Source organism: Myxine glutinosa, chromosome 3, assembly GCF_964187855.1.
Source record: "Myxine glutinosa chromosome 3, kmMyxGlut1.1, whole genome shotgun sequence".
Taxonomy (NCBI): Eukaryota; Metazoa; Chordata; class Myxini; order Myxiniformes; family Myxinidae; genus Myxine; species Myxine glutinosa.
This window is the reverse complement of record NC_136263.1, coordinates 219,548,147-219,561,215: the sequence shown is the minus strand read 5'-3', so window position 1 is coordinate 219,561,215 and position 13,069 is coordinate 219,548,147. Positions and strand designations below refer to the sequence as shown.

The window sequence follows — 13,069 nt, the reverse complement described above, 5'->3', positions numbered from 1 at the left end:
AGAATGGATGGTCGTGGAGTGAGTAGGATGGAGACTATGGAGTGGAGTGGATGGTGCGAAGGTGTGAATGGGGGAAGGATGGACCCCCATCACGAATACCCGGGGCGGGTAGTGTAAGTGTTAGGTAGAGGGTATAGGTAAATTGTGGTTGGATATTGGCATCTGTGGTGCGGGTGAGAGAATGGTATTTGGATGGGTGCATTAGTGTTGTGGAAATGGCTGGGCGTGTAGCCTGTTAGTGTGTGTAGTTGGTTTGGGCACTCCACCACTGTGAGGATGTCGGCCAGGTGAGGCCGCAGGTGGGCTCTGGGAGCCGGTAGTAGTTGTTGTGGATGGGGCCCGAGGATCCGGAGGACGGACCCGGGTAGCCCAGTGCCAGAGGGCACCAAGGGGTGACAGAGCCAGGAGGGGCCTTCCCCAGTTAGATAGGTTAGGTAAGGAGCAGGTAAGCTCGGGAGGCAACTGCAGTGGTGGAGGTGTGCAGGTGGGTAGACCTGCTGGGAGAGCTACACGTCACAGCCCAGAAATTGTGCAAGGGCACCGGGAGATGAATCGGGGGAGTGAGACCCCAAATTGAGAAGCACCACAGTTTGGTCAATGGGAATTGGTTTTTTAGAACCCATAGTGTAAGTTGGCCAATGGATTGGCAGGGAAAGACCCCGGGTAATGTAAAGTTGTTAAAGTCATTTAGGAAATAGTTAGGATTGATGAACCTGTCGCACCATACGCAGCCGCTTACCTGAGGTGATGCTGATGACTCCACACCTGTGTTTTCTTTGTTTTGTGTTGCAGGAAAGGAGAATTGCTGTTTGGATTTGAGAGACGCATCACGACGTGGATGAGACATTGGGGTGATTCCATCTCTCCCTCCTTAGGAGGGACTGATGATGAATTGGTGATGGCAGATTTTGATGAGAGTTGGAAATGGCAAATTTGATTGGTTAGGAGGGAGAGAAGACGAATTTGGTTTATGGGAGGAACGGGGAAGACAGTAGGGACGTTGTTGATGTGTAAAGTAGATGTTTATGGGTAGTGTTGTGTTTTGTGGATACAGTAAGGGGTAAGGGAGGGGCAATGTAGGTTACCTGGTGGGGGGGGGGGCGTACGGTAGGAATGTACCTGTCTCACCTGGTTCCCATGTGCCCCCAGTGTGCATTACCTTGTATTGCGTGCACTTTTGCGCCCTTACCACCTTACTCACTTGTCTTCTTTTGTCTCCCACCTCCGAGGATCTGGCTTTGGGGCAGAGAGAGAGGAGAGAGAGGTGCTGGCTCCGCAGTTGTGGGCCTGTACTTCCGCTGCTTGCTGCCTGGATCGATACACCATATGGACCGCAATTTTTGTGGCCGCCCACAATGGACCGCAGTTCTTTTGCGGTCAAGCACCACCCGTGGATGGACCTCTGGGTCAACGTGGCACCTATGCCATACAGGTGAACCACTTTTAGTTGGCCCCCCTGACGGCCACAATTCAGAAATGGACGCGGTTGGCGCCTTTCCTTATTTCTAAAGAAGCCAGAAGGCCAAGTGCACTCCATGAAGGCAAGACCAGCGGCAGAACATCGGCCGGCTGCGACACCACCAGTGACCATGGACACTTAATTGTGCATTTTTATGAACACTTTATTGGTGCACCGGATGGTGCTGACTGTGCGTAATGGGGTGGTGCTTTTGGTGCTTGGACGGGGTGCTCTGCACATTATTAAAGGCCGTAGGGCCACAGGGCACTCGTGGGTTGGTGTATCGATGCTGGCATGCGTGCTCTCCCTATGCATAACATCTGCATGTGTTCCTCAAAGAACAGGTCCTGGATCGTAGTGTAAATATCAGTGTTGTATAAATAATGCTCCCTACCGGCTGTATGTTTAGTTTGAGGATGCTTTCCGCGATTCGGTTATCCTGTGGGTGTGTTTCTGTTAGGAGAAGGGTGCAACGTCGCAGGGGGACATATTTACTCATTTGTGAACATCTGTAAAACTGTCGCACTCAGGGTTGAGTTAATAGTAGAGGGAACTACATCTGAGTGCCACACTAAAGTAGGTAAAAATTTATCGGGTCGGAAAGCCCCGAGGTAGAGAAGGGTGCAGTGTTGCGGATATGGGATTTGCATCCATCCATATCCGCTTGTAAATATTCCCCTATTTCCTCAATACTTCCCAACTATCCCCAATCCCCCATTCCCTAGTCCCATTTTCTGTAAACAACACTCTGTAGACCCGACCTCCCCCTATTTCCCCCATTAAATGTCGTGCCCAGGTTCACCGCATCTCATGTAAGACAACTATAGGACATCTTGCTAGTTATTCTTAGTCTATGTCAGTTAAGGACTCGTTTCCATTAATTCTGACCCTTCGTTGCACCAGAATGTGATTGTATGGCACCGTTAGGAAGTTTAGGACCTCCCAATACCTCCCCGCAGCTCTTCCTCACAGTTCAACAACAACAACAACAACAACAACGAGCGCAGGAAGTGCGCGTCCTCACTCCGGCTTGGTTGGTAGGGGGTGTTGGGAGGGCACCAGGCCTTCCCAACGAGCCGCCATCAAACATGTGCTCGACGGGGTTACCAAATAGGGGCTCCCTGTCAGCTCCTCGTCAAGGGCGGAGCCCGGTAACCCCCGCACCCAATGGAAGCGGCGAACCGGCCCCAGTGGGGCGGAACCAACCAGCCGAGGGCGTGTCACTCCCGGCTGAGCATGCACAGTGAGGGGGAGGTGACGAGAGATGCGCGCTGAGCTTGAAGAAAGAAAGACGTCCCCTCCGAGCGCTGTGACACCTCCCCGCATCTTCTGGACCGTGCTTTGGACCGTTCCTGTCCCCGAGCCAAGGTGCACCTTGTGCTATCGACCTACCTGTCCCTTCCGGCCATCAATCCCTGTGTAAGTCTGCCTTGTTCCGTTTGTCTGTGGTCTGTCTGGGATAAGATAAGACGGTAATTAAGTGCCCATCTCTTCTGTGTCTTTACCTCACTGCCTTGTAATCTACCCCTTTTCTCCACCACTGTAATTATACCCTCCTCCGGAGGTCTTGAGAACTGTACCCCTTGTGTCGTTTCCTCTTTCCCAGTCATCGTGTCCTTTCTCTCATTGATTTGGCATAGCGCGATTTGGCCAACGTCTGGGTGAATCGGGTGAGTTGGGGAAGAATCGGGGGAACTGTTCGGTCGCGGTAATACCAACCACTCGGTAAATAACATCTTTAACCGCGTCCGCAACAATATAATCACAATTCAACATTGGTGTTTATTACTAGTCCGTCAGTATGATATAATCACAATTCAACATTGGTGTTTATTACTAGTCCGTCAGTATGATATAATCTCAATTCAACATTGGTGTTTATTACTAGTCCGTCAGTATGATATAATCTCAATTCAACATTGGTGTTTATGACTAGTCTGTCAGTGTGATACAATCACAATTCAACATTGGTGTTTATTACTAGTCCGTCAGTGTGATATAATCACAATTCAACATTGGTGTTTATTACTGGTCCGTCAGTGTGGTATAATCACAATTCAACATTGGTGTTTATTACTGGTCCGTCAGTGTGGTATAATCACAATTCAACATTGGTGTTTATTACTAGTCTGTCAGTGTGATACAATCACAATTCAACATTGGTGTTTATTACTAGTCCGTCAGTGTGATATAATCACAATTCAACATTGGTGTTTATTACTGGTCCGTCAGTGTGGTATAATCACAATTCAACATTGGTGTTTATTACTAGACTGTCAGTGTGATATAATCACAATTCAACATTGGTGTTTATTACTAGTCTGTCAGTGTGATATAATCACAATTCAACATTGGTGTTTATTACTAGTCCGTCAGTGTGATATAATCACAATTCAACATTGGTGTTTATTACTGGTCCGTCAGTGTGGTATAATCACAATTCAACATTGGTGTTTATTACTAGACTGTCAGTGTGATATAATCACAATTCAACATTGGTGTTTATTACTAGTCCGTCAGTGTGATATAATCACAATTCAACATTGGTGTTTATTACTAGACTGTCAGTGTGATATAATCACAATTCAACATTGGTGTTTATTACTAGTCCGTCAGTGTGATATAATCACAATTCAACATTGGTGTTTATTACTAGTCCGTCAGTGTGATATAATCACAATTCAACATTAGTGTTTATTACTAGTCCATCAGTGTGATATAATCACAATTCAACATTGGTGTTTATTACTAGTCTGTCAGTGTGATACAATCGCAATTCAACATTAGTTTTGCATCGTCTCCCGACACACAAAACAACATTGGTGTTGTCTCCAGATGCATTGGGTTACCGAGGCAGTTTTTCATTGGCCCGGTCACCACTCTGACGCAGGATTCTCGAATGGCTCATTCTTGCCAGTAAGCTGGTACTCATTTTGCCAGTAAGCTGGTACTCATTTTGCCAGTAAGCTGGTACTCATTTTGCCAGTGAGCTGGTACTCATTTTGCCAGTAAGCTGGTACTCGTTTTGCCAGTAAGCTGGTACTCGTTTTGCCAGTAATCTGGTACTCGTTTTGCCAGTAATCTGGTACTCGTTTTGCCAGTAAGCTGGTACTCGTTTTGCCAGTGAGCTGGTACTCGTTTTGCCAGTGAGCTGGTACTCGTTTTGCCAGTAAGCTGGTACTCGTTTTGCCAGTAAGCTGGTACTCGTTTTGCCAGTAAGCTGGTACTCATTTTGCCAGTAAGCTGGTACTCGTTTTGCCAGTAAGCTGGTACTCATTTTGCCAGTAAGCTGGTACTCATTTTGCCAGTGAGCTGGTACTCATTTTGCCAGTGAGCTGGTACTCATTTTGCCAGTGAGCTGGTACTCAATATGCCAGTAAGCTGGTACTCGTTTTGCCAGTAAGCTGGTACTCGTTTTGCCAGTAAGCTGGTACTCGTTTTGCCAGTAAGCTGGTACTCGTTTTGCCAGTAAGCTGGTACTCGTTTTGCCAGTAAGCTGGTACTCGTTTTGCCAGTAAGCTGGTACTCGTTTTGCCAGTGAGCTGGTACTCGTTTTGCCAGTAAGCTGGTACTCGTTTTGCCAGTAAGCTGGTACTCGTTTTGCCAGTAAGCTGGTACTCGTTTTGCCAGTAAGCTGGTACTCATTTTGCCAGTAAGCTGGTACTCATTTTGCCAGTGAGCTGGTACTCATTTTGCCAGTGAGCTGGTACTCATTTTGCCAGTGAGCTGGTACTCATTTTGCCAGTGAGCTGGTACTCATTTTGCCAGTGAGCTGGTACTCATTTTGCCAGTGAGCTGGTACTCATTTTGCCAGTGAGCTGGTACTCATTTTTCCAGTAAGCTGGTGCTCGTTTTGCCAGTAAGGTGGTACTCGTTTTGCCAGTAAGCTGGTACTCATTTTGCCAGTAAGCGGGTACTCGTTTTGCCAGTAAGCTGGTACTCGTTTTGCCAGTGAGCTGGTACTCATTTTCCCAGTAAGCTGGTACTCATTTTGCCAGTGAGCTGGTACTCATTTTACCAGTAAGCTGGTACTCATTTTGCCCACCTCCCAAGGATGACGGGCTGAGTGAACAATCATGGTGTTGCGTATGCCGGGGGCTCAAACTCACGACCACCAACATATTAAGGCATCAACTTTAACTGTTTCGCCAACACCAGGCTTCAGTTCAAGAGAAGGAAAAGGTTGGGATTGTACTTATCAAGTCCCACATATTAAATAGGGATGTATTGTTCTTTTGCTGACCGTAAGGTAGAAGGTGGTCTCCAGGTAGTTGTGGAGGAGTCAGGCCCTCGGAGAACACTTCTGTAACAAAGTTTTTGCAGCTCTCTACGGGATTTGAACCTGCCTGCGTTTCATCCTGGGCTCCATCATCGGTGCCAGCTCGACCATCCACAGCGGAGCAGCTGCACGCTTTCCCTGCTGCGAGTGGAGACACAGACAGGATATTACACAAATGGAGATCATCAATAGACAGAATGTGCTAATACAATGATTGTGAATAATAATGGATGTCATCGAATGGTGACCATCATTGATCTTAAGTGATTCCACATGGTGAATGACAATGGGAGGTTAAAGAAAGGACTGATTGATCTGATCAAGGTATCCGGACTGATTGATCTGATCAAGGTACCCGGACTGATTGATCTGATCAAGGTATCCGGACTGATTGATCTGATCAAGGTATCCGGACTGATTGATCTGATCAAGGTATCCGGACTGATTGATCTGATCAAGGTGTCCGGACTGAATGATCTGATCAAGGTATCCGGACTGATTATTCTGATCAAGGTGTCCAGACTGATTGATCTGATCAAGATGTCCGGACTGATTGATCTGATCAAGGTTTCCGGACTGATTGATCTGATCAAGGTTTCCGGACTGATTGATCTGATCAAGGTATCCGGACTGATTGATCTGATCAAGGTATCCGGACTGATTGATCTGATCAAGGTATCCGGACTGATTTATCTGATCAAGGTATCCGGACTGATTGATCTGATCAAGGTATCCGGACTGATTGATCTGTTCAAGGTATCCGGACTGATTGATCTGATCAAGGTATCCAGACTGATTGATCTGATCAAGGTATCCGGATTGATTGATCTGATCAAGGTATCCGGACTGATTGATCTGATCAAGGTATCCGGACTGATTGATCTTATCAAGGTGTCCGGACTGATTGATCTGATCAAGATGTCAGGACTGATTGATCTGATCAAGGTTTCCGGACTGATTGATCTCATCAAGGTTTCCGGACTGATTGATCTGATCAAGGTATCCGGACTGATTGATCTGATCAAGGTATCTGGACTGATTGATCTGATCAAGGTATCTGGACTGATTGATCTGATCAAGGTATCCGGACTGATTGATCTGATCAAGGTGTCTGGACTGAATGATCTGATCAAGATGGCCGGACTGATTGATCTGATCAAGATGTCCGGACTGATTGATCTGATCAAGGTGTCCGGACTGATTGATCTGATCAAGGTATCCGGACTGATTGATCTGATCAAGGTATCCGGACTGATTGATCTGATCAAGGTTTCCATCAACAAGTCTCAACTAGTTGCAGTAAAGAAAAATTGAGGAAACAAAAACTGCAATCACCACATTCTCACCCAATGTCGGAATTTGAACCTTCCATCACCACATTCTCACCCAGTGTCGGAATTTGAACCTTCCATCACCACATTCTCACCCAGTGTCGGAATTTGAACCTTCCATCACCACATTCTCACCCAATGTCGGAATTTGAACCTTCCATCACCACATTCTCATCCAGTGTCGGAATTTGAACCTTCCATCACCACATTCTCACCCAATGTCGGAATTTGAACCTTCCATCACCACATTCTCACCCAGTGTCGGAATTTGAACCTTCCATCACCACATTCTCATCCAGTGTCGGAATTTGAACCTTCCATCACCACATTCTCACCCAATGTCGGAATTTGAACCTTCCATCACCACATTCTCACCCAGTGTCGGAATTTGAACCTTCCATCACCACATTCTCACCCAGTGTCGGAATTTGAACCTTCCATCACCACATTCTCATCCAGTGTCGGAATTTGAACCTTCCATCACCACATTCTCACCCAATGTCGGAATTTGAACCTTCCATCACCACATTCTCACCCAGTGTCGGAATTTGAACCTTCCATCACCACATTCTCACCCAGTATTGGAATTTGAACTTTCCATCACCACATTCTCACCCAATGTTGGAATTTGAACCTTCCATCACCACATTCTCACCCAGTGTTGGAATTTGAACCTTCCATCACCACATTCTCACCCAATGTCGGAATTTGAACCTTCCATCACCACATTCTCACCCAATGTCGGAATTTGAACCTTCCATCACCACATTCTCACCCAATGTCGGAATTTGAACCTTCCATCACCACATTCTCACCCAGTGTCGGAATTTGAACCTTCCATCACCACATTCCCACCCAATGTCGGAATTTGAACCTTCCATCACCACATTCTCACCCAATGTCGGAATTTTAACCTTCCATCACCACATTCTCACCCAACGTCAGAATTTTAACCTTCCATCACCACATTCTCACCCAGTGTCGGAATTTGAACTTTCCATCACCACATTCTCACCCAACGTCAGAATTTTAACCTTCCATCACCACATTCTCACCCAGTGTCGGAATTTGAACCTTCCATCACCACATTCTCACCCAGTGTCGGAATTTGAACCTTCCATCACCACATTCTCACCCAGTGTCGGAATTTGAACCTTCCATCACCACATTCTCACCCAGTGTCGGAATTTGAACCTTCCATCACCACATTCTCACCCAATGTCGGAATTTGAACCTTCCATCACCACATTCTCACCCAATGTCAGAATTTGAACCTTCCATCACCACATTCTCACACAATGTCGGAATTTGAACCTTCCATCACCACATTCTCACCCAGTGTCGGAATTTGAACCTTCCATCACCACATTCTCACCCAATGTCGGAATTTGAACCTTCCATCACCACATTCTCATCCAGTGTCGGAATTTGAACCTTCCATCATCACATTCTCACCCAGTGTTGGAATTTTAACCTTCCATCACCACATTCTCACCCAATGTCGGAATTTGAACCTTCCATCACCACATTCTCACCCAGTGTCGGAATTTGAACCTTCCATCACCACATTCTCACCCAGTGTCGGAATTTGAACCTTCCATCACCACATTCTCACCCAATGTCGGAATTTGAACCTTCCATCACCACATTCTCACCCAATGTCGGAATTTGAACCTTCCATCACCACATTCTCACCCAGTGTCGGAATTTGAACCTTCCATCACCACATTCTCACCCAGTGTCGGAATTTGAACCTTCCATCACCACATTCTCACCCAGTGTCGGAATTTGAACCTTCCATCACCACATTCTCACCCAATGTCGGAATTTGAACCTTCCATCACCACATTCTCACCCAATGTCGGAATTTGAACCTTCCATCACCACATTCTCACCCAATGTCGGAATTTGAACCTTCCATCACCACATTCTCATCCAGTGTCGGAATTTGAACCTTCCATCATCACATTCTCACCCAGTGTTGGAATTTTAACCTTCCATCACCACATTCTCACCCAGTGTCAGAATTTGAACCTTCCATCACCACATTCTTACCCAGTGTCAGAATTTGAACCTTCCATCACCACATTCTCATCCAGTGTCGGAATTTGAACCTTCCATCACCACATTCTCACCCAGTGTCGGAATTTGAACCTTCCATCACCACATTCTCACCCAATGTCGGAATTTGAACTTTCCATCACCACATTCTCACCCGGTGTCGGAATTTGAACCTTCCATCACCACATTCTCACCCAGTGTCGGAATTTGAACCTTCCATCACCACATTCTCACCCAGTGTCGGAATTTCATCACCACATTCTCACCCAATGTCAGAATTTGAACCTTCCATCACCACATTCTCACCCAGTGTCGGAATTTGAACCTTCCATCACCACATTCTCACCCAGTGTCGGAATTTGAACCTTCCATCACCACATTCTCACCCAGTGTCGGAATTTGAACCTTCCAACATCACATTCTCATCCAGTGTCGGAATTTGAACCTTCCATCACCACATTCTCACCCAGTGTTGGAATTTGAACCTTCCATTACCACATTCTCACCCAGTGTCGGAATTTGAACCTTCCATCACCACATTCTCACCCAATGTCGGAATTTGAACCTTCCATCACCACATTCTCACCCAGTGTTGGAATTTGAACCTTCCATTACCACATTCTCACCCAGTGTCGGAATTTGAACCTTCCATCACCACATTCTCACCCAATGTCGGAATTTGAACCTTCCATCACCACATTCTCACCCAGTGTCGGAATTTCATCACCACATTCTCACCCAATGTCAGAATTTGAACCTTCCATCACCACATTCTCATCGAGTGTCGGAATTTGAACCTTCCATCACCACATTCTCACCCAGTGTCGGAATTTCATCACCACATTCTCACCCAATGTCGGAATTTGAACCTTCCATCACCACATTCTCACCCAATGTCAGAATTTGAACCTTCCATCACCACATTCTCACCCAGTGTCGGAATTTCATCACCACATTCTCACCCAATGTCGGAATTTGAACCTTCCATCACCACATTCTCACCCAATGTCAGAATTTGAACCTTCCATCACCACATTCTCACCCAGTGTCGGAATTTGAACCTTCCATCACCACATTCTCACCCAGTGTCGGAATTTGAACCTTCCATCACCACATTCTCACCCAGTGTCGGAATTTGAACCTTCCATCACCACATTCTCACCCAATGTCAGAATTTGAACCTTCCATCACCACATTCTCACCCAGTGTCGGAATTTGAACCTTCCATCACCACATTCTCACACAATGTCGGAATTTGAACCTTCCCTCACCACATTCTCACCCAGTGTCGGAATTTGAACCTTCCATCACCACATTCTCACCCAGTGTCGGAATTTGAACCTTCCATCACCACATTCTTACCCAGTGTTGGAATTTGAACCTTCCATCACCACATTCTTACCCAGTGTCGGAATTTGAACCTTCCATCACCACATTCTCACCCAGTGTCAGAATTTGAACCTTCCATCACCACATTCTCATCCAGTGTCGAAATTTGAACCTTCCATCACCACATTCTCATCCAGTGTCGGAATTTGAACCTTCCATCACCACATTCTCATCCAGTGTCGAAATTTGAACCTTCCATCACCACATTCTCACCCAATGTCGGAATTTGAACCTTCCATCACCACATTCTCACCCAGTGTCAGAATTTGAACCTTCCATCACCACATTCTCATCCAGTGTCGAAATTTGAACCTTCCATTACCACATTCTCACCCAATGTCGGAATTTGAACCTTCCATCACCACATTCTCACCCAGTGTCGGAATTTCATCACCACATTCTCACCCAATGTCGGAATTTGAACCTTCCATCACCACATTCTCATCCAGTGTCGGAATTTGAACCTTCCATCACCACATTCTCATCCAGTGTCGGAATTTTAACCTTCCATCACCACATTCTCACCCAATGTCGGAATTTGAACCTTCCATCACCACATTCTCACCCAATATCGGAATTTTAACCTTCCATCATCACATTCTCACCCAGTGTCGGAATTTGAACCTTCCCTCACCACATTCTCACCAAATGTCGGAATTTGAACCTTCCATCACCACATTCTCACCCAATGTCGGAATTTGAACCTTCCATCACCACATTCTCACCCAATGTCAGAATTTGAACCTTCCATCACATTCTCACCCAGTGTCGGAATTTGAACCTTCCATCACCACATTCTCACCCAGTGTCGGAATTTCATCACCACATTCTCACCCAATGTCAGAATTTGAACCTTCCATTACCACATTCTCACCCAGTGTCGGAATTTGAACCTTCCATCACCACATTCTCACCCAATGTCGGAATTTGAACCTTCCATCACCACATTCTCACCCAGTGTCGGAATTTCATCACCACATTCTCACCCAATGTCAGAATTTGAACCTTCCATCACCACATTCTCACCCAGTGTCGGAATTTCATCACCACATTCTCACCCAATGTCAGAATTTGAACCTTCCATCACCACATTCTCACCCAGTGTCGGAATTTCATCACCACATTCTCACCCAATGTCAGAATTTGAACCTTCCATCACCACATTCTCATCGAGTGTCGGAATTTGAACCTTCCATCACCACATTCTCACCCAGTGTCGGAATTTCATCACCACATTCTCACCCAATGTCAGAATTTGAACCTTCCATTACCACATTCTCACCCAGTGTCGGAATTTGAACCTTCCATTACCACATTCTCACCCAGTGTCGGAATTTGAACCTTCCATCACCACATTCTCACCCAATGTCGGAATTTGAACCTTCCATCACCACATTCTCACCCAGTGTCGGAATTTCATCACCACATTCTCACCCAATGTCAGAATTTGAACCTTCCATCACCACATTCTCATCGAGTGTCGGAATTTGAACCTTCCATCACCACATTCTCACCCAATGTCGGAATTTGAACCTTCCATCACCACATTCTCACCTAGTGTCGGAATTTCACCACCACATTCTCACCCAATGTCAGAATTTGAACCTTCCATCACCACATTCTCATCCAGTGTCGGAATTTGAACCTTCCATTACCACATTCTCACCCAGTGTCGGAATTTGAACCTTCCATCACCACATTCTCACCCAATGTCGGAATTTTAACCTTACATCACCACATTCTCACTCAGTGTCGGAATTTCATCACCACATTCTCACCCAATGTCAGAATTTGAACCTTCCATCACCACATTCTCATCGAGTGTCGGAATTTGGACCTTCCATCACCACATTCTCACCCAATGTCGGAATTTGAACCTTCCATCACCACATTCTCGCCCAGTGTCGGAATTTCATCACCACATTCTCACCCAATGTCAGAATTTGAACCTTCCATCACCACATTCTCACCCAGTGTCGGAATTTGAACCTTCCATCACCACATTCTCACCCAATGTCAGAATTTGAACCTTCCATCACCACATTCTCATCGAGTGTCGGAATTTGAACCTTCCATCACCACATTCTCACCCAGTGTCGGAATTTGAACCTTCCATCACCACATTTTCACCCAACGTCAGAATTTGCACCTTCCATCACCACATTCTCACCCAGTGTCGGAATTTGAACCTTCCATCACCACATTCTCACCCAGTGTCGGAATTTGAACCTTCCATCACCACATTCTCACACAATGTCGGAATTTGAACCTTCCCTCACCACATTCTCACCCATTGTCGGAATTTGAACCTTCCATCACCACATTCTCATCCAGTGTCGGAATTTGAACCTTCCATCACCACATTCTCACCCGGTGTCGGAATTTGAACCTTCCATCACCACATTCTCACCCAATGTCGGAATTTGAACCTTCCATCACCACATTCTCACCCAGTATTGGAATTTGAACCTTCCGTCACCACATTCTCACCCAATGTCGGAATTTGAACCTTCCATTACCACATTCTCACCCAATGTCGGAATTTGAACC

General features: G+C 46.0%; 1 protein-coding gene across 1 annotated transcript in view; it reads right to left on the bottom strand.

Moving 5' to 3' along the window:
- LOC137423882 (LIM homeobox transcription factor 1-beta) overlaps positions 1-13,069 on the bottom strand; it is a 433,294-nt gene that overhangs the window by 8,943 nt on the left and 411,282 nt on the right. Inside the window, exon 7 of the mRNA XM_068111433.2 lies at positions 5,703-5,879. Within this exon, the coding sequence (XP_067967534.1) occupies positions 5,703-5,879 (177 nt within the window). The remainder of the gene's footprint in view (positions 1-5,702; positions 5,880-13,069) is intronic.